The sequence below is a fragment of the Engystomops pustulosus genome, chromosome 2, assembly GCF_040894005.1.
Source record: "Engystomops pustulosus chromosome 2, aEngPut4.maternal, whole genome shotgun sequence".
Classification (NCBI taxonomy): Eukaryota; Metazoa; Chordata; class Amphibia; order Anura; family Leptodactylidae; genus Engystomops; species Engystomops pustulosus.
In genome coordinates, this window is record NC_092412.1 from 251,468,843 (window position 1) to 251,491,375 (window position 22,533).

Below are 22,533 nucleotides of genomic sequence, written 5' to 3' on the forward strand. Positions count from 1 at the left end.
AGTTTTAACATGAAGATTGTAGTTTTTATAATTAAAAATCATTGATTTAACACTGTTCACCTGTAAATACTTGATCCCTACTGCTATTTGGGCTTTTAGGAGTAGAAAAAAATGGCTAAATTGAGGGAAGAAATAAAATAAACATGACAAGGCCTTACGCCATTTATATAACTTTGACGTGTGACTAATTCCCACGTGTGAACTTTACTGTTCATAGTCTTTCAGATTTTTTCACTCATATTTGCAAAGACATTGACATTCACGGTCCAATTTATGGGTGAAAGGGGCTCATTATTGAAAAAAACTCTCCCAAAATGGCGTCGGCACCTCCGGCTGGGGAGACCGGGAATAGAAACACACTTCGGCCTCTAGCCAATAACAAGCACGATTTGCCGGCGCTAGTCCGGCGCGTTGCATCATGGTCGTTGTAGTCCCCACATACCTAAAACTTGTGATGGGAAATGGCTGACGGGACTACAACACCCACAAGCCGTCAGCGAGTTAACCTGTCACTGTCCATGGTGGAGCGCAGCGTTGATGGTGCAGCACCAGTGTGAAAGAGAGTGCCAGGAACCTCCAGCAAGAAGCCCGTGCAACGACTGCAAGCAAGTGAGAGGACTATGACTATAACCCTCCCCTCTAAGGGATGCAAACCCCTCTGACCTTCCCTACTACTTCCTCTCTGGGTGACTACCCTGCTGTCCCTCTGTCTGCTGCTATTCTCCTGCATTGTCCCTTATACTGCAGTGTAGTTTATCAGCCCCTAGGTCACATGACATGCGACAGTCACCTGCGCATCCACATGGCGATCTCTGCGCTCCGATATTCATCATATTAGAATATTTTGTGTTATTTCTTGCAGAATAGACGCAATGATAAGTAACGCTATGCCTGATTTTCTTGCACCGTTTTTTTCTTCCTTCGGATGGAGATAACTGATCACGTAACTGTGTAATATCTGTGTATTTGTCGCTGTATTTCATTGGCTTTTGCATATTTTTACTTTCCCGATGAGAAAATCGGACACTTAATTCCAAAACTTCTAGATTTTCGGGGTGTTTTCTCATGTGGATTGGCCTCATTCCTCGCTTTAAGGGATGTGTCCTAAAAGTTTTGCACCCTCGTAAATCGCAATCTGGATTTTCCTCGGATTTTGGCACGGAATCCGGATTCAAATCCACGTGGAAGTCTTTCCATTTGAACATAGACTAACTAATTGGAGTTAACGGTGCCAAGCCTAAGCCGGTGGCACACGTGGAGTTTTGAACCCGTTTTTTGGGCCGTTTTTAAGCAGTCTGTTAAAAAAATGCATCCGTTTATTGACCGTTTTGGTCCGTTTTCCAATTATCCTCATTAAAATAATTGGAAAAAACTGTCAAAAACGGATGCGTTTTTAAAAAACAGATGTGTTTTTTAACGGACTGCTTAAAAACGGGTCAAAAATCTGATCTGTTGTTGAGAAACGCATGACTTTTATTTTGAAAACGCATCCGTTTTTGACAGTTTTTCCAATTATCTTAATGAGGATCATTGGAAAACGGACCAAAACAGTCAAAAAACGGATGCGCTTTTTAACGGACTGCTTTATAAACGGCCCGAAAAAGGGTTCAAAACAACACGTGTGCCGCCGGCCTTAGGCTGCACTACTAAGACATCTTCATGTGAACCCTACAAGGGTCTTCCTCACAATCCTGCACCCGAAAGGAATCCGAATGTCCAACACCCAAACATGTAAGAATAAACAATGATATTTTCAAGACCTTTATTCTCTATTCCCTTTTTTTTTCCCCCAAAAATTAATTTTGCGCAGTTTTTCTATGAAGACTTTTGTGATGACCTGTGATGTCTTACTATGTCACAAGGCCTTCTAAGAGTGTATATAGAGGGTGTATGGGCTGAGCCCCCTCCATACAAGCCGGATGTTTGCTGCATATTGTTCCGTATTCGGGTGCGATCATCTCTCCCGGTGACGTCATCGGGAAGCAACAATCCGTTCCCTTGACAGCCTCGGGTCTTTATAAGACTTCAGGACCTTCACTTAGATCCGTAATTGTGTGCCAGTGGTACACTGTTACAGTTCAATAACAAAATTCTTCATATACCACAATACTATAGTATTGGTAGGAGTGATCAGTCCCCCCTAAGGTTAAAGTACCGTAGGGGGATCTATTCAAATATAATTAAAAAAAAAAAAAATTCCCAGTGGTGAACCCCGTAATGGAAACACCACTTTTTCACCATTTGGCAACACATTAAAACATTTTTAAAAAGTGATCATATCATATTTTAAAAAAAATAATTGTGTTTTTATTAAAGTTTTTTAACGTTCCAACATGAATTGTCAGACCGTATTTAATCGTAAAATTTGCATCAGTGACATTTAATTGTTCTAAAGTCCCCAAAATTGTATTATTTAAAATGTCTGCTTGTCCCGCCAAAAAATGACACCTTATACCGGTCTAGTATGAAAGAGTTATTAGCGTCAGAATAGAGCGAAATGAAGAATTATTTTTTTTTTTTTTTTTGTACCACAGGTTTTCATTTTTTTAAATGTATTAAAACCCAAAAAACTTGTATAAATGTGATATATCTAGGATTGTACCCACCCAGAGAATAAAGGGGAGGTGTCATTTGGAATGTATGTCGAAAGCTGTGAAAACAAAGCCAACAAGAAATTGGCTCAAAAGTTTATTCTTTTTTGACAATTTACTGTATATACTCGAGTATAAGCCGACCCAAGTTTAAACCGAGGCCCCTAATTTTACCACAGAAACCTGAGAAAACCTATTGACTCAAGTATAAGCCAAGGGTGGGAAATGCATTGGTCACCGCCTCCCCAGTAGTGTATAGCCAGCCCCCTGCCCCAGTATATAGCCAGCAGCGGGGGGCGGGGACGGGTGCTGCTCGAGTATAAGCCGAGTTTGGGGTTTCAGCACATTTTTGCTGAAAAACTACACTTATACTCGAGTATATATGGTAGATTCCCCGCCCCCACAAAAACACACACTTTTCAGTACAAAAATTTATTATGCAGAAAACAAGCTCTGTACAAAAAAGTTGGATTTTTGAAGGTGGGGAGTGAAATGAAAAAGGGCAAAGTCATTAAGGGGTTAAATGTGAATGTGCGATGGAAAAGGTAATGACAATGTTTTTATTTTTATTTTTTTTTCCCTGTGAAGTTTGTTTGGAGATTTATCAGAAGTGTCTGAGGTAAAACAGTTCTAGTTGCCCATGACAACCAATCAGAGCTCAGCTATTATTTTACAAACAGATGTGGGAAAATGAAAGCTGACCTCTGATTGGTTACCATGGGCAACTAGAACAGTTCTGCTCCCAGATGCTTCTGATAAATCTCCCCCAAAATTGGTTTAAGAAAATTCGTATTTTGTGTTGATTCACGTGTAGATTTTCCCACATAACGTGCGGATGGACTCCAGCTCCCCGGCCTCATTTATTTACCTCATGATGTGGTCGACTGAGGAAAATTTCTGTCACAGTTTGCGGCAAAAATGTCTTAAAACTAGACCATGTACATAACACCCTGAACCTCTTTCATGGTAACTTTAACCATATATTTTATGGACGTGGCTGTAGTAACATTGCAGCCCCATTAACCCCCTCAATGCCATTGCGGTACATTGAGGGGTTGTTCGGCCGCCATGGCACAAGGCACTCTGGGATCACATGACTAAATTAGGTATTTTTGTCATATTTCTGGTAACAGGTGGGTCGTGTAGGCCTGAACCCCACAGATACGCTTGACATTACTTAGAAATCTGCACATATCGTACAGTTAAAATGTGATCTTTACAGCCAAATAAATGCGTCAGAAAGTGTGAGAGGTCACATGACAGAGAAGTGATAGAAAGTAAGGAGAGAGTAAAAACGAGGTGTAAACGATAAAATCTGATAATTTTAGCCATTTTTAACCCCCCTCCTTTCTCCCATGTCTCTGTAGCCCCTTGCAGCCAGTCACAGCTCGGGTTTCTTTTGTCAAGAGCAGAATCTGAAATGAAAGCTGTGCAGTGATTGGTTGCTTTGGATGACAGACAGTTTTTCCTAAATTTCCTCCATAATAAATATGTCCCTTTATCACTAGGCCGGAGGTAGATGAATAAAGGCTTAGGCAGGTGCGACTTCATTGTCCCTAAACCTTAGCCCTGTCTGTTTCTGGGAAAGCTGGATGATCTCCAATATGGCCGCCATTGTAGCTTCCAAAATGGCCACCGTATTGTGTTTCCCCAGAAGTCATGTAATCAACAGGATGGATGAGATTATAAGTGGGGGCAGTCGCTGGTTTCCCATGACAATGGGGGTCGCTGAGCCCCCTGTGTAATTGTGGTAGTACGGTCAGGACCACCAATACATCCATAATTACAATATGGTAGAGACACCACTAGGGGGAGCTCACTACAGAGATGTATACATCCTGTGTTTGTTACAGTGTGCCAGTGCAGGGATTACTTAAATCACCATTTCATTTCTATAATTTGCCCCCCAGGAGATCACTCCGACACCTGGAACACAGAATGAACATCTGGGCTCGCAGCGGACTTGTGGGCTCCATCTTTTACTTTCTACACAAGAAAAGATTGGCCCTCGCTGAACAGCTGAAGCAGGACATTGGCCAGCGGCAGGACTATGAGCTGAAACTGGTGCAGGTCGTGTACCGCCACGGAGCCCGGACCCCCCTGAAGCCAATCCCACACAATGAGCAGGTACCTCCAAGGGTATAGAACTAGTCACGTAATGTCCACTTCAGGCTGCACAGCAGGAGCATTTCCTCACACTGCTGTGCACTGTGCATTGAACTTCTCACTGTCCATTCCCCCTGAGTGATGCAATATGCAACCAGAATTGTGCTCAAGCTTCTACTCACGACAGGGGATGGGGGGTTGTTAAGCGCTCAAGTTTAGTGGATGTGCCCCCTGTAATTTAAATCCATATTTCACAGTTCTGCTGCTACTAACAACATACAGAAAGGATAACTTGCACATCTCTCTGGGGACAGTACCTAACACTGGCTGCAGAGAGCACAGCAGTGTTAGGACATGTTCCTAGTACACTTGGAGAAGCTACAATCCTGGAATATAAATCCATATATCACAGTCCTGCTCCTACTAACAACATACACAAAGGTATATTATATATAATATATAATATATATATATATATATATATATATATATATATATATATATATATATATATATCTCCTCACACACAAACCCTTCTAGGGTCAATACCTGTGCAGAAAACTAAGAGTACAGCAGTGTGAGGACACCTCCCCAGAAGTCCTGGAATATTAAATCCATATTTCACAGTCCTTCTGCTACTAAAAACATACAGATGTATGGATTACACATCTCTCCAGGGACACTACCTAATACTGGCTGCAGGAAGCACAGAGCACAGCAGTGTGAGGACACAGAATGTACCTGTTGATACATTCGGTGCCATGAAACTTCTCATATCCAGAACGTTTCTTTTACTTCCCAGGTGGAGTGGTCCCCGAATCTCCTGGAGGCTCCAGATCACACACAGTTTAATTATCAGGTCACTGATCTATTGGGTGGGCCCAGGCCCCCTTCCCCGTTTGAGGAGCGGTACAGATCACACAAGCTGAAGGTAGGTACAGGTATGTGGGTGCACATGCCCCTCCCTGCCGTGCACTTACCACGTCTTTGTCTGACAGGGCGGCACCTTCCCCGGGCAGCTCACCACCATCGGGATGCAGCAGATGTTCGCCCTGGGAGCTCGTCTGCGGAAGGACTACGTGGATGAGCGGGGATTCCTCTCACCGGTATTTAACCCATCAGAGGTCTAGTAAGTTACCAGAACTGGATCACTAGAGACCGGCCGCGCCGATACTGTACATAGTGTCCATCCATGCAAGTTATCTGCAGAATACTGGCTGTAAGGTCCAGCTACACCCAAGTCTTATGTGTATCTGCAGAATACTGGCTGTAAGGTCCAGCTACACCCAAGTCTTATGTGTATCTGCAGAATACTGTCTGTACAGTCCAGCTACACCCAAGTCCTATTTGTTTATCTGCAGAATACAGGCTGTACAGTCCAGCTACACCCAAGTCCTATTTGTTTATCTGCAGAATACAGGCTTTACAGTCCAGCTACACCCAAGTCCTATTTGTTTATCTTCAGAATACAGACCCAAGTCTTATGTGTATCTGCAGTATACAGGCTGTACAGTCCTTCTACACCCACGTCTTATGTGTTTCTGCAGTATACAGGCTGTACAGTCCAGCTACACCCAAGTCTTATGCGTATCAGCTAAATATAGGCTGTACAGTCCTGCTATTGCAAAGTATCATGTTTATCTGCAAAATCCAGGCTTGTTATGGACAAGTCTAATGTGTATCTGCAGAAAACAGGTTGTACAGTCCAGCTACACTCATGTAGGGTTGCATAATGTATTGAAACCTCGGTACTTGTTTGATACTTTCAAACTCAGAACGGGTCACTCCTGGGTCTCTGTCGTTTTCGGTACTCAATGTCTTATCTTGTTCTACAGACTACGAGTATCTGTCTGCAGGGGATTCCCCTGAGTAGACTTTTAGCAGGGAATCCTTTGTATACATGTGTCGGGTTCCGGAATCCTTTGTATAGATGTGTTGGGTCCTGGAATCCTTTGTACAGATGTGTCGGGTTCCGGAATCCTTTGTATAGATGTGTTGGGTCCTGGAATCCTTTGTACAGATGTGTCGGGTTCCGGAATCCTTTGTACAGATGTGTCGGGTTCCGGAATCCTTTGTATACATGTGTCGGGTTCCGGAATCCTTTGTACAGATGTGTCGGGTCCCGGAATCCTTTGTACAGATGTGTTGGGTCCTGGAATCCTTTGTACAGATGTGTCGGGTTCCGGAATCCTTTGTATACATGTGTCGGGTCCGGGAATCCTTTGTACAGATGTGTCGGGTTCCGGAATCCTTTGTATAGATGTGTTGGGTCCTGGAATCCTTTGTACAGATGTGTCGTGTTCCGGAATCCTTTGTACAGATGTGTCGGGTTCCGGAATCCTTTGTATACATGTGTCGGGTTCCGGAATCCTTTGTATACATGTGTCGGGTTCCGGAATCCTTTGTATAGATGTGTCGGGTTCCGGAATCCTTTGTATAGATGTGTCGGGTTCCGGAATCCTTTGTATAGATGTGTCGGGTTCCGGAATCCTTTGTATAGATGTGTCGGGTTCCGGAATCCTTTGTATAGATGTGTCGGGTTCCGGAATCCTTTGTATAGATGTGTCGGGTTCCGGAATCCTTTGTACAGATGTGTCGGGTCCCGGAATCCTTTGTACAGATGTGTCGGGTCCCGGAATCCTTTGTACAGATGTGTCGGGTCCCGGAATCCTTTTACAGATGTGTCGGGTCCCGGAATCCTTTGTACAGATGTGTCGGGTCCGGGAATCCTTTGTACAGATGTGTCGGGTTCCGGAATCCTTTGTATAGATGTGTCGGGTCCGGGAATCCTTTGTATAGATGTGTCTGGTCCGGGATTCCTTTGTATACATGTGTCGGGTTCCGGAATCCTTTGTACAGATGTGTCGGGTTCCGGAATCCTTTTACAGATGTGTCGGGTCCCGGAATCCTTTGTACAGATGTGTCGGGTCCGGGAATCCTTTGTACAGATGTGTCGGGTTCCGGAATCCTTTGTATAGATGTGTCTGGTCCGGGATTCCTTTGTATACATATGTCGGGTCCGGGAATCCTTTGTACAGATGTGTCGGGTTCCGGAATCCTTTGTATACATGTGTCGGGTTCCGGAATCCTTTGTACAGATGTGTCGGGTTCCGGAATCCTTTGTATACATGTGTCGGGTTCCGGAATCCTTTGTACAGATGTGTCGGGTTCCGGAATCCTTTGTATACATGTGTCGGGTTCCGGAATCCTTTGTATACATGTGTCGGGTTCCGGAATCCTTTGTACAGATGTGTCGTGTTCCGGAATCCTTTGTATACATGTGTCGTGTTCCGGAATCCTTTGTATACATGTGTCGGGTTCCGGAATCCTTTGTATACATGTGTCGGGTTCCGGAATCCTTTGTATACATGTGTCGGGTTCCGGAATCCTTTGTATACATGTGTCGGGTTCCGGAATCCTTTGTACAGATGTGTCGGGTTCCGGAATCCTTTGTATACATGTGTCGGGTTCCGGAATCCTTTGTATACATGTGTCGGGTCCGGGAATCCTTTGTACAGATGTGTCGGGTCCGGGAATCCTTTGTATACATGTGTCGGGTCCGGGAATCCTTTGTATACATGTGTCGGGTCCGGGAATCCTTTGTACAGATGTGTCGTGTTCCGGAATCCTTTGTACAGATGTGTCGGGTCCGGGAATCCTTTGTACAGATGTGTCGGGTTCCGGAATCCTTTGTATACATGTGTCGGGTTCCGGAATCCTTTGTATACATGTGTCGGGTCCGGGAATCCTTTGTATACATGTGTCGGGTCCGGGAATCCTTTGTATACATGTGTCGGGTCCGGGAATCCTTTGTACAGATGTGTCGGGTTCCGGAATCCTTTGTATAGATGTGTCGGGTTCCGGAATCCTTTGTACAGATGTGTCGGGTCCGGGAATCCTTTGTATAGATGTGTCGGGTTCCGGAATCCTTTGTACAGATGTGTCGGGTCCGGGAATCCTTTGTATAGATGTGTCGGGTTCCGGAATCCTTTGTACAGATGTGTCGGGTTCCGGAATCCTTTGTACAGATGTGTCGGGTCCGGGAATCCTTTGTATAGATGTGTCGGGTTCCGGAATCCTTTGTATAGATGTGTCGGGTTCCGGAATCCTTTGTACAGATGTGTCGGGTTCCGGAATCCTTTGTACAGATGTGTCGGGTCCGGGAATCTATTGTCTCTAAATTATTTCATGTTATTCGCTTATATAATATTTTGCCCAGAAGGAATTTGAACTCACAACCTTCACTCGTTACCTGCCATAGGGATGCAGGACAGAACCTCTATCCACTAGATCCAGTGATGGCGAAGCTTTCAGAGACCGACCGACTTACTTACCGCCAAGTGTCAATATGACAACTTAGACAGTAACCTGAGGACACCAATACAGTTGAAAACAGGAGGGCAAAGTCAGACGTCATTGTAGCTTCTCTGCACGGTCTCTCCCTGTATAGGAAGAATCATGGGGGCCAGCAGAAGGACCTCCAAAGATAATCAGGCCCTGTTCACACCTGTCACTCTTTCTGCACTTCCAATCAGCCAATGATGTGTGGAGAGCAGCATCTCTTCAGTTGTTTGGGACTGCAGGACGATCCGAGTCCTGTCTGAACTATGTCCAGGGGTGACGACCTTGGTGCCATCTGATCGATATCACTGGACTAGACTATGGGTTACTGGTTGTCAATGGGAGGATTTTTACACTGTGATGCTCTATGCTCTGGTATATAGAGATACAGCGCCCCCATGCACTAGACTATGGTATTACTGGTATATAGAGATACAGCGCCCCCATGCACTAGACTATGGTATTACTGGTATATAGAGATACAGCGCCCCCATGCACTAGACTATGGTATTACTGGTATATAGAGATACAGCGCCCCCATGCACTAGACTATGGTATTACTGGTATATAGAGATACAGCGCCCCCATGCACTAGACTATGGTATTACTGGTATATAGAGATACAGCGCCCCCATGCACTAGACTATGGTATTACTGGTATATAGAGACACAGCGCCCCCATGCACTAGACTATGGTATTACTGGTTACACTGGGAGGATGTTATATCACAGGAGTAGATACAATACACAAATATTATATTCCACCCATAAATCATTTTATTTTTTTACTTTAGTGTCCGCTCCACTAACATAGTCCGTAATCTGGAGTCTACGAGATGTTTGCTGGCCGGACTCTACCAGCAACAACAAGAAGGTCAGTGATTCATCATTCACAGTCATAACATATTTATATTAATGGGTCTCTATATCATGTTACATCCTGTATTATACCCCAGAGCTGCACTCACTATTCTGCTGCTGGTGCAGTCACTGTGTACATACATGACATTACTTATCCTGTACTGATCCTGAGTTATATCCTGTATTATACCCCAGAGCTGCACTCACTATTCTGCTGCTGGTGCAGTCACTGTATACAAACATGACATTACTTATCCTGTACTGATCCTGAGTTATATCCTGTATTATACCCCAGAGCTGCACTCACTATTCTGCTGCTGGTGCAGTCACTGTGTACATACATGACATTACTTATCCTGTACTGATCCTGAGTTACATCCTGTATTATACCCCAGAGCTGCACTCACTATTCTGCTGCTGGTGCAGTCACTGTGTACATACATGACATTACTTATCCTGTACTGATCCTGAGTTACATCCTGTATTATACTCCAGAGCTGCACTCACTATTCTGCTGCTGGTGCAGTCACTGTGTACATACATGACATTACTTATTTTGTACTGATCCTGAGTTACATCCTGTATTATACCCCAGAGCTGCACTCACTATTCTGCTGCTGGTGCAGTCACTGTGTACATACATGACATTACTTATCCTGTACTGATCCTGAGTTACATCCAGTATTATACTCCAGAGCTGCACTCACTATTCTGCTGGTGCAGTCACTGGGGCACATTTACTTACCCGGCCCATTCGCGATCCAGCGGCGCGTTCTCTGCACAGGATTCGGGTCCGGCTGGGATTTAAGATGGTAGTTCCTCCGCCGTCCACCAGGTGGCGCTGCAGCGCCGAAAATAATCTTAACGCCCCGGAATGCACCATCCCATAGAAGGTGAAGGTGAGCGCTTCCCAAGCGACACATTTTCGGTTTTTAAATGCGGCGGTTTTTCCGAATACGTCGGGTTTTCGTTCGGCCACGCCCCCCCCCCCGATTTCTGTCGCGCGCATGCCGGCCCCGATGCGCCACAATCCGATCGCGTGCGCCAAAAACCCGGGGCAATTCATGTACAAGCGGCGCAAATCGGAAATATTCGGGTAACACGTCGGGAAAACGCGAATCGGGCCCTTAGTAAATGACCCCCAATGTGTACATACATGACATTACTTATCCTGTACTGATCCTGAGTTACATCCAGTATTATACTCCAGAGCTGCACTCACTATTCTGCTGCTGGTGCAGTCACTGTGTACATACATGACATTACTTATCCTGTACTGATCCTGAGTTACATCCTGTATTATACCCCAGAGCTGCACTCACTATTCTGCTGCTGGTGCAGTCACTGTGTACATACATGACATTACTTATCCTGTACTGATCCTGAGTTACATCCTGTATTATACCCCAGAGCTGCACTCACTATTCTGCTTCTGGTGCAATCACTGTGTACATACATGACATTACTTATCCTGTACTGATCCTGAGTTACATCCTGTATTATACCCCAGAGCTGCACTCACTATTCTGCTGCTGGTGCAGTCACTGTGTACATACATGACATTACTTATCTTGTACTGATCCTGAGTTACATCCTGTATTATACCCCAGAGCTGCACTCACTATTCTGCTGCTGGTGCAGTCACTGTGTACATACATGACATTACTTATCCTGTACTGATCCTGAGTTACATCCTGTATTATACCCCAGAGCTGCACTCACTATTCTGCTGCTGGTGCAGTCACTGTGTACATACATGACATTACTTATCCTGTACTGATCCTGAGTTACATCCTGTATTATACTCCAGAGCTGCACTCACTATTCTGCTGCTGGTGCAGTCACTGTGTACATACATGACATTACTTATCCTGTACTGATCCTGAGTTACATCCTGTATTATACTCCAGAGCTGCACTCACTATTCTGCTGCTGGTGCAGTCACTGTGTACATACATGACATTACTTATCCTGCACTGATCCTGAGTTACATCCTGTATTATACCCCAGAGCTGCACTCACTATTCTGCTGCTGGTGCAGTCACTGTGTACATACATGACATAACTTATCCTGTACTGATCCTGAGTTACATCCTGTATTATACCCCAGAGCTGCACTCACTATTCTGCTGCTGGTGCAGTCACTGTGTACATACATGACATTACTTATCCTGTACTGATCCTGAGTTACATCCTGTATTATACTCCAGAGCTGCACTCACTATTCTGCTTTCCTCTTAGGTCCGGTGACTATAGTTACGTCAGATGCTGATAATGAAATCCTTTATCCTAATTATCAAGGCTGCAAAGGGCTAAAACATGTGACCAGGTGACGTGTCTGAGCTTTTCCTCTATGATGTTCCTTATTGTGATATAAATATAGATATGGGGGGGGGGGTATTGGATATAGTACAGATAGATGGGATAGAGATGTAGGTAGAGGCCTCGGCTTATATCTCCTCATACAATGATGGAGTAACAGGACCTCGTATTTCAGCAATTTTTCTTGTCGCTTCTCTGAAGTGGAAGAGGAAAGGATCGGCCACTTTTCTGCAGACGCTGTGTCATAAGTGAGACCACGGCCAACCCCGCAGACCTGACTACAGACATCACATGGAGCGTCACCCCCACCCCCACTCCCCCCATGTGCTTAGATACGCAGTGATACGTCCACCCTGTCTGTGAGACGATCCACTTACTGTTCAGGACTGTAGGAAAGTTGGGTGACAGCTGATATATACGAGCTGCAATGTGGTCTCTCAACTTTCAGTGTCTCCTAAATGGATGAAAATGGACAAATACGTCATTCAGGACCCCGGGAAGGAGATTAGTTGTCACCAGAATTGGTGGAGAAATATACGGGAGATTGGGGTAAAGGGAGTCCATCATTGTATCACACACAGTGCCACCCTGTGGTGACATCCGGTACTGCACTGTGTAAGTGGAAATGTCCAAGCTGCAGTACCTGGTCCTGCCTGTAGACAGGAGTGGCGCTGTTTCTTGTAAGGGGTGAAAGTATATACTAATCCCTGTGTTGCGCTGTAACCGTCCATGTCTTGTCCCCCCAGTGGCCGCATGTCTGTCGCCACCTCGCAGCCCGGGATGACAGACGACCTGAAGAAGCTGCAGCAGGAGCTGAATATCGAGGACACAAAGCAGGTGGACTTCTTCCTGCTGCTGGACAATCTGCAGGCTGAACAGGTAGGGGGTGGAGGGCGGCTTTAACTCCTTGTAACACTTTGTTTGCTGTCTGTGAATGGAAACCTGGAGGCTCCTGTAGGAGCAGCATTGAGTTGTGGGATAGCGCCATACGTGGTGTAAGGGCGCCCCCTGCAGTCACCCCGCTGTGTTACATCTACAGGTGCATGGATTCCCCTTCTCCTTACAGTATGAGAGTCACCTGCAGCGGACCGAGCAGAGAGTCCTCGATATCGTGTCCTATGTAATGGGCCCCAGTAACAGGTAGGTCATGTTATACCGCCCCCTAGCTGCACATGAGATACATTACTCAGTCTCACTATGTACACACATCACTGATACACAGGAGAGATTTCAGCTCTGAGGTCTGCAGAATTAAGTCCTTATTAATGATCTTATATTTAAAGGGATCTCTCCCCTAATCCCTTATTCTACAAATGGAGTATAAGTGTCATGTCCTGTGTGTCCTGACCCCAGAGGTCACAAGAACTTGGACCCACAGGTCCAACGTGATGGAGCTTATACTCAATGGAATTGTCCGGATTTTGAAAAACATGGCTGCTTCCTTCTAAAAACAGCGCCACACCTGACACCTGGTTGGTGCGGATATTGCGGCTCAGCTTCATAGTGATGAATGGAGGTGAGTTGCAATACCAAGGATTACCTACAGGCAGGGGTGGTGCTGTTTTTAACTCTCTGGACAATCCCTTTAACTTGCTCTTCAAGGACAGCCAAGTCATCTAGAATTGAGCGGAGGGCAGGCACAGCAGTGCTCCTCTATATCAGGCACTTTTCGGGAGCTCTTTGTCGCCCATTCATGTGATGGCTGGGGGTGTCATTGTCACCCACTTTCTTACTTTGTATAGATTAAAGTTCCTTCATTCTGCAGACTTCAGAGCTGTAATCTCCCAGCAGCCCCTGCTTGTTCAGGTTCTGCACAGAGAATAGATGTGTGTGTGACCTGTAAGGGAGTGATGAGCGCTGATCACAGTCTCCGGCTTCTGATTAATAGAGACGTCCTGAAGCTGATGGTGGGGCCCTTCCTGTACACCCTACAGATGAACATGCTGGAGACGGCGAGGCGCCCCTCCTCCGATGACTCGCATCCCAGGTACACGTCTGACACGTTACTTGTATGGACGTCCTCCGTTACTGACACATAGGTCCGATGTTGTGCAAGTCTCTTAACCAGACCCCGAAAACTGGGAATATGAAGCCAAATCATCACCCCCCTCCCCCCCCCCCCCATACACAGCGAGCTGCCATGTCCTGTGTGTCCTGACACCTTTCTATCATAGCCAGCAGTGGTCAGGGGTCAGCATGGGTGCTCTGACCCCTCTGTGACTACACCCCCCATACACAGCGAGCGGCCATGTCCTGTGTGTCCTGACACCTTTCTATCATAGCCAGCAGTGGTCAGGGGTCGGCATGGGTGCTCTGACCCCTCTGTGACTACCCCGCCCATACACAGCAAGCTGCCATGTCCTGTGTGTCCTGACATCTTTCTATCATAGCCAGCAGTGGTCAGGGGTCAGCATGGGTGCTCTGACCCCTCTGTCACTACATCCTCCCATACACAGCGAGCTGCCATGTCCTGTGTGTCCTGACACCTTTCTATCATAGCCAGCAGTGGTCAGGGGTCAGCATGGGCGCTCTGACCTCTCTGACTACACCCCCATACACAGCGAGCTGCCATGTCCTGTGTGTCCTGACACTTTTTTATCATAGCCAGCAGTGGTCAGGGGTCAGCATGGGTGCTCTGACCCCTCCGTGACTACAACCCCATACACAGCGAGCTGCCATGTCCTGTGTCCTGACACCTTTCTATCATAGCCAGCAGTTGTCAGGGGTCAGCATGGGTGCTCTGACCCCTTTGTGACTACACCCCCATACACAGCGAGCTGCCATGTCCTGTGTGTCCTGACACCTTTCTATCATAGCCAGCAGTGGTCAGGGGTCAGCATGGGTGCTCTGACCCCTCTGTGACTACACCCTCCATACACAGCGAGCTGCCATGTCCTGTGTGTCCTGACACCTTTCTATCATAGCCAGCAGTGGTCAGGGGTCAGCATGGGTGCTCTGACCCCTCTGTGACTACACCCCCCATACACAGCGAGCTGCCATGTCCTGTGTGTCCTGACACCTTTCTATCATAGCCAGCAGTGGTCAGGGGTCAGCATGGGCGCTCTGACCCCTCTGTGACTACACCCCCCATACACAGCGAGCTGCCATGTCCTGTGTGTCCTGACACCTTTCTATCATAGCCAGCAGTGGTCAGGGGTCAGCATGGGTGCTCTGACCCCTCTGTGACTACACCCTCCATACACAGCGAGCTGCCATGTCCTGTGTCCTGACACCTTTCTATCATAGCCAGCAGTGGTCAGGGGTCAGCATGGGTGCTCTGACCCCTCTGTGACTACACCCCCCATACACAGCGAGCTGCCATGTCCTGTGTGTCCTGACACCATTCTATCATAGCCAGCAGTGGTCAGGGGTCAGCATGGGCGCTCTGACCCCTCTGTGACTACACCCCCCATACACAGCAAGCTGCCATGTCCTGTGTCCTGACACCTTTCTATCATAGCCAGCAGTGGTCAGGGGTCAGCATGGGTGCTCTGACCCCTCTGTGACTACATCCCCCATACACAGCGAGCTGCCATGTCCTGTGTGTCCTGACACCTTTCTATCATAGCCAGCAGTGGTCAGGTGTCAGCATGGGTGCTCTGACCCCTCTGTGACTACACCCCCCATACACAGCGAGCTGCCATGTCCTGTGTCTCCTGACACCTTTCTATCATAGCCAGCAGTGGTCAGGGGTCAGCATGGGCGCTCTGACCCCTCGGTGACTACACCCCCCATACACAGCGAGCTGCCATGTCCTGTGTGTCCTGACACCTTTCTATCACAGCCAGCAGTGGTCAGGGGTCAGCATGGGCGCTTTGACCTCTCTGTGACTACATCCCCCATACACAGCGAGCTGCCATGTCCTGTGTGTCCTGACACCTTTCTATCATAGCCAGCAGTGGTCAGGGGTCAGCATGGGTGCTCTGACCCCTCTGTGACTACACCCCCCATACACAGCGAGCTGCCATGTCCTGTGTGTCCTGACACCTTTCTATCATAGCCAGCAGTGGTCAGGGGTCGGCATGGGTGCTCTGACCCCTCTGTGACTACACCCCCATACACAGCGAGCTGCCATGTCCTGTGTCCTGACACCTTTCTATCATAGCCAGCAGTGGTCAGGGGTCAGCATGGGTGCTCTGACCCCTCTGTGACTACACCCCCCATACACAGCGAGCTGCCATGTCCTGTGTGTCCTGACACCTTTCTATCATAGCCAGCAGTGGTCAGGGGTCAGCATGGGTGCTCTGACCCCTCTGTGACTACACCCCCCATACACAGCAAGCTGCCATGTCCTGTGTGTCCTGACACCTTTCTATCTTAGCCAGCAGTGATCAGGGGTCAGCATGGGTGCTCTGACCCCTCTGTGACTACACCCCCCATACACAGCGAGCTGCCATGTCCTGTGTGTCCTGACACCTTTCTATCTTAGCCAGCAGTGGTCAGGGGTCAGCATGGGCGCTTTGACCTCTCTGTGGCTACACCCCCCATACACAGCGAGCTGCCATGTCCTGTGTGTCCTGACACCTTTCTATCACAGCCAGCAGTGGTCAGGGGTCAGCATGGGCGCTTTGACCTCTCTGTGGCTACACCCCCCATACACAGCGAGCTGCCATGCCCTGTGTCCTGACACCTTTCTATCATAGCCAGCAGTGGTCAGGGGTCAGCATGGGTGCTCTGACCTCTCTGTGAATACATCCCCCATACACAGCGAGCTGCCATGTCCTGTGTGTCCTGACACCTTTCTATCATAGCCAGCAGTGGTCAGGGGTCAGCATGGGTGCTCTGACCCCTCTGTCACTACAACCCCATACACAGCGAGCTGCCATGTCCTGTGTGTCCTGACACCTTTCTATCATAGCCAGCAGTGGTCAGGGGTCAGCATGGGCACTCTGACCCCTCTGTGACTACATCCCCCATACACAGCAAGCTGCCATGTCCTGTGTGTCCTGACACCTTTCTATCATAGCCAGCAGTGGTCAGGGGTCAGCATGGGCACTCTGACCCCTCTGTGACTACACCCCCCATACACAGCGAGCTGCCATGTCCTGTGTGTCCTGACACCTTTCTATCATAGCCAGCAGAGGTCAGGGGTCAGCATGGGTGCTCTGACCCCTCTGTGACTACATCCCCCATACACAGCGAGCAGCCATGTCCTGTGTGTCCTGACACCTTTCTATCATAGTCAGCAGTGGTCAGGGGTCAGCATGGGCGCTCTGACCCCTCTGTGACTACATTCCCCATACACAGCGAGCTGCCATGTCCTGTGTGTCCTGACACCTTTCTATCATAGCCAGCAGTGGTCAGGGGTCACTATGGGCGCTCTGACCCCTCTGTGACTACATCCTCCCATACACAGCGAGCTGCCATGTCCTGTGTGTCCTGACACCTTTCTATCATAGCCAGCAGTGGGCAGTGGTCAGCATGGGCGCTCTGACCTCTCTGTGACTACATCCTCCCATACACAGCGAGCTGCCATGTCCTGTGTGTCCTGACACCTTTCTATCTTAGCCAGCAGTGGTCAGGGGTCAGCATGGGTGCTCTGACCCCTCTGTGACTACACCCTCCATACACAGCGAGCTGCCATGTCCTGTGTGTCCTGACACCTTTCTATCATAGCCAGCAGTGGTCAGGGGTCAGCATGGGCGCTCTGACCCCTCTGTGACTACACCCCCATACACAGCGAGCTGCCATGTCCTGTGTCCTGACACCTTTCTATCATAGCCAGCAGTGGTCAGGGGTCAGCATGGGTGCTCTGACCCCTCTGTGACTACACCCCCATACACAGCGAGCTGCCATGTCCTGTGTGTCCTGACACCTTTCTATCATAGCCAGCAGTGGTCAGGGGTCAGCATGGGCGCTCTGACCCCTCTGTGACTACATCCCCCCATACACAGCGAGCTGCCATGTCCTGTGTGTCCTGACACCTTTCTATCATAGCCAGCAGTGGTCAGGGGTCAGCATGGGTGCTCTGACCCCTCTGTGACTACACCCCCCATACACAGCGAGCTGCCATGTCCTGTGTGTCCTGACACCTTTCTATCATAGCCAGCAGTGGTCAGGGGTCAGCATGGGCGCTCTGACCCCTCTGTGACTACATTCCCCATACACAGCGAGCTGCCATGTCCTGTGTCCTGACACCTTTCTATCAAGTCCCCCATTGTGATATGGTAACAGGGTGCCCTCCTCTCTATATTTATCTGGATTTGTTCCTCTTTGTATCTGCAGGAAGCTCTACCTCTACGCCGCCCATGACGTGACCCTCTTACCTCTTCTCATGTCCCTTGGTATTTTTGACCAGAAGTGGCCGCCTTACGCTGCCGACATCACGATAGAACTGTACCAGCACCAGCCGTCCGAGGAGTGGTTCACCCGGCTCTGCTACAACGGGAAGGTAAGACGTCACAGAGCGGAGGGTGGAGGAGGCCGGTGTAGAACATCTACCCCCGTCCTAAGGTGGGAGACACCAGGACCAGGTCCATGCAGAAGTGATGAAAGGATCCTCCAGTCACAATGGTTGGTGCTGCGCTCTAGTGTCCTGTGACCACTCCCGGCCATTGTGCAGCTGGCTGGGAGTAGTAGTAGTAGTAGTAATAACACGGGGGGTTCTCACGCTCTCCAGATCTTCGTTCTGTATAGTTATTGATTTCAGAATTGGATTAGATCTTGCGGCTCCTCGCGCTTCTTATGGCGCCGCTCCAGATGAGGATGTAATGAACTCAACTTGTTTCCACTCATCTGCGCTGCCTCAGGGGCTCAACTTGTTCTACTGCATCTCCGGCTCTACAATGTGTGTCTAGATGTTCTTTAAGGGATTGTCCATAATCCTACAAGATGCTGATTGCTGGGAGTATGATTATTGTCATAGTAGCTGGAGGTCTCCTCCACGGTGTCTGTCCTGGGAGTCTCTGGGTCGGAGAATTGTTCGCCCACGACAGAGACCTCCAACAGTTACATTTTATCTCAACATTCCATGATTTCTCACTAAAACAAAATGTTAAATCCTCAGAATTTTGCATCCTTAAAGGATGTGTCCAGAAGGGGGCGCCGGATGTACATAGATCAGTAGCCCCCCCGCCCCTGCAGTCGTTCTGCACAGATACAGTGACAGATGTAATGATACACTGTCTGACATCTTCAGCCGTGTTCACACCTCTGATCCATCCAGGTGTCCATTATCTTCCCGGACTGTTAGAACTTTATCAGGGTCTCTTAGAAGTATCCATGATGGAGGCTCCTTATGATGTGCACGTAGCCCTACAGGAGCTCTGCCACAAGTGGTAGTCACCGCACAATCACGTCTTAGGCCGAGGCTGAGCGGCCGGGGAGGGCTCCTGCTGCAGCCAGTTGCCTTACAGAAGAGGAAGAGGGAAAAGAGGTCCGGCTCCTCACCATTTCCTTATATGATGTTGCCCAAGCCGTAGCAGCTCACATCCCGATTTGTGACCATGAGGATGGCGTTTACGACCGTCACTTACCTGTTATTAACTTCATGTGACTCCAGGAAGCGTGAAGCTTTGCTCCTGTCATGGTGATGGATAAGTCACGGAGCAAAGGCTTCTGTAAGAATGTTCTGGAAGGAATCTGTGTTCTATCAGCGGCAGCACAAGACAGAGGAGAATCACAAGTAAGAAGTATACGAGGCCCGGTGCAGACTGACCCATGACCTGAGGGCTACCCCTCCCCCAAACGGATTCCTGTACAATATCGCTGCACCTTCCTCTATGGTAAAGAAATCTGATTAATAAAACCGGATCAATTTACATCACGCTGGATGCTAAACTACAGCCAATCAGGGGGCTTATACTAGTTATGCCGATTCATGGTCATACGATGGTCATAGAGGAGCATCTAGTCACACAGTCGCTCCCTCCTCTCTACTATGTTCAGTATCTGCTCTATTATCCTACGTAGTCATCTCTCTGCTATCTATCCAGTCCTGTAGCAATACATCTATTTTCTATCTACAGCTGCTCATACCCTTCGGATTAAAGCTGACAATTCAGAAAATCTGTTCTTTCCTTCTCTTGGAGGATAGTTGGCAAACATTAAAAATTAAGAATCTGTGCTGCTACATATCACGTGATTGGCGCTGTGCCCCTGATCAATTTGGTGTTTGTTTTATTAAAATCCACCCATCGGATCAAAAGTTACATCTTCTAGAAGTTTTATATGTGAATAAGTGTATCCTGGGGGGCGGTTACCTTTTGTTTCCTCTGGGGTGTGTCACTTAAAAGTTACCTCCCCCGACTTGCTTAGAAGTTTTATTATGTTATTTAATCTAAGGGTCGTATCTTTTGAAGGGCTGGACGGAATTTAATGAAACAAACGCCAGAAGAATCCGGGGCACATTGACAATCACACGAGACGAGTCAAAACTTAGTGACTGGTTGTTCCTAAACCTTCAGGGCCAAACAATAAAATTTGTTTTCTTCTTTCTAGGAACAAGTGGTGAAGGGATGCAGCTCCGGCCTGTGTCCCCTCAATCAGTTTCTGGACGCCGTCTCCAAGTTCGCCCTAAGTCCTGACGACTATAAGACACATTGCAGCGATAATGAGGTGGAAACTGCTGACAAGGTCCTGCAATAGCGCCCCCCCCCCCCCCCTCCCTCCCTCGACCCAAACCTCCCCACCACCTGCAAGAACTCACACCATTTCACTGTTCCCCTCAACAATTAGTATCTTAATTATCCTCAGAGCTGCATTCGTAATTCTGTCAGCACTGTGTGCACAGCTGCCGGCATCGCCTGCTGGTTCAGCGTCTGCACAGGGTCCCATGCAGGAGCCCAGCTTAGTTGTTAGCGTTATGGCTGATGGCAAAGTTGTTGACTTAATATAATAATTAGCAGAATTATGAATGCAGCTCCTGGGGGCATGAACTCAGGATATTTAGAAAATAGGGAATTTTTCCCTATAGAAAGTAGAAAAGGGAATTTTGTAGGTAAAATTATTAACTTCCTTAGATTCACAATACAAAACCCAGCCAATCATAGCCACGGCTAGTTGCTAGGGCCATTGAATTGGTTGTTCAGCCGGCAATACGTCTGGGTCAGGCACCGGAACCCGACCATAGACTCCACTCACCTGTAGTTACAATGTATCAGTCTAGAGTCCAGAATAGGAGAAATATTAATGCTGCTGATTTTATTTTAATTTTTGAATATTTTTTTTAGCAACTAGAATCCAATAAATGGGCAGATATATAATTATGCATCAATCACTACAATCCTAGCCCCGCCCCCAGCCCCTCCCTCAGGGACCAGATCGCAAGATCTGCATCTTATAGTGTGATAAAGCTACAAAACCTTATTTTATATAAAATGTTGTATTTTTTGAAAAATTAAAATCCTTTCATATTCCAAGTTGTTGTCACTCATTCTACAGAAGCCTCAAAGACACAAAAGATTGAATGGGAAAATATCATAGGCAGCACACAAATTATGTACAAGAATATAACTACTATAATACTGCCCCCTATGTACAAGAATATAACTACTATAATACTGCCCCCTGTGTACAAGAATATAACTACTATAATACTGCCCCCTATGTACAAGAATATAACTACTATAATACTGCCCCCTATGTACAAGAATATAACTACTATAATACTGCCCCCTATGTACAAGAATATAACTACTATAATACTGCCAACTATGTACAAGAATATAACTACTATAATACTGCCCCCTATGTACAAGAATATAACTACTATAATTCTGCCCCCTATGTACAGGAATATAACTACTATAATACTGCCCCCTATGTACAAGAATATTACTACTATAATATTGCCCTCTATGTACAGGAATATAACTACTATAATACTGCCCCCTATGTACAGGAATATAACTACTATAATACTGCCCCCTATGTACAGGATATAACTACTATAATACTGCCCCCTATGTATAAGAATATAACTACTATAATACTGCCCCCTATGTATAAGAATATAACTACTATAATACTGCCCCCTATGTACAAGAATATAACTACTATAATACTGCCCCCTATGTACAGGAATATAACTACTATAATACTGCCTCCTATGTACAAGAATATAACTACTATAATACTGCCCCCTGTGTACAGGAATATAACTACTATAATACTGCCCCCTATGTACAGGAATATAACTACTATAATACTGCCCCCTATGTACAGGATATAACTACTATAATACTGCCCCCTATGTATAAGAATATAACTACTATAATACTGCCCCCTGTGTACAGGAATATAACTACTATAATACTGCCCCCTGTGTACAGGAATATAACTACTATAATACTGCCCCCTATGTACAAGAATA

At 47.1% G+C, this 22,533-nt stretch overlaps 1 protein-coding gene across 4 annotated transcripts; it reads left to right on the forward strand.

Moving 5' to 3' along the window:
* The first annotated feature begins 462 nt into the window (after positions 1-462).
* On the forward strand, positions 463-21,546 carry ACP6 (acid phosphatase 6, lysophosphatidic). Of its 4 annotated transcripts, none has more exons than XM_072138840.1 (11): positions 463-605; positions 4,502-4,718; positions 5,500-5,628; positions 5,696-5,826; positions 9,833-9,912; positions 12,141-12,228; positions 12,968-13,100; positions 13,261-13,361; positions 14,110-14,208; positions 18,447-18,612; positions 20,661-21,546. In XM_072138840.1, exons 1-11 carry the CDS (start codon positions 538-540, stop codon positions 20,805-20,807), a joined length of 1,359 nt encoding a protein of 452 aa, XP_071994941.1. In that variant the 5' UTR covers positions 463-537; the 3' UTR covers positions 20,808-21,546. The 4 variants fall into 4 exon arrangements, with proteins under 4 accessions (XP_071994941.1, XP_071994943.1, XP_071994944.1 ...); XM_072138842.1 differs by having other exon boundaries at positions 484-609; XM_072138843.1 differs by having other exon boundaries at positions 568-686.
* Positions 21,547-22,533: the final 987 nt, after the last annotated feature.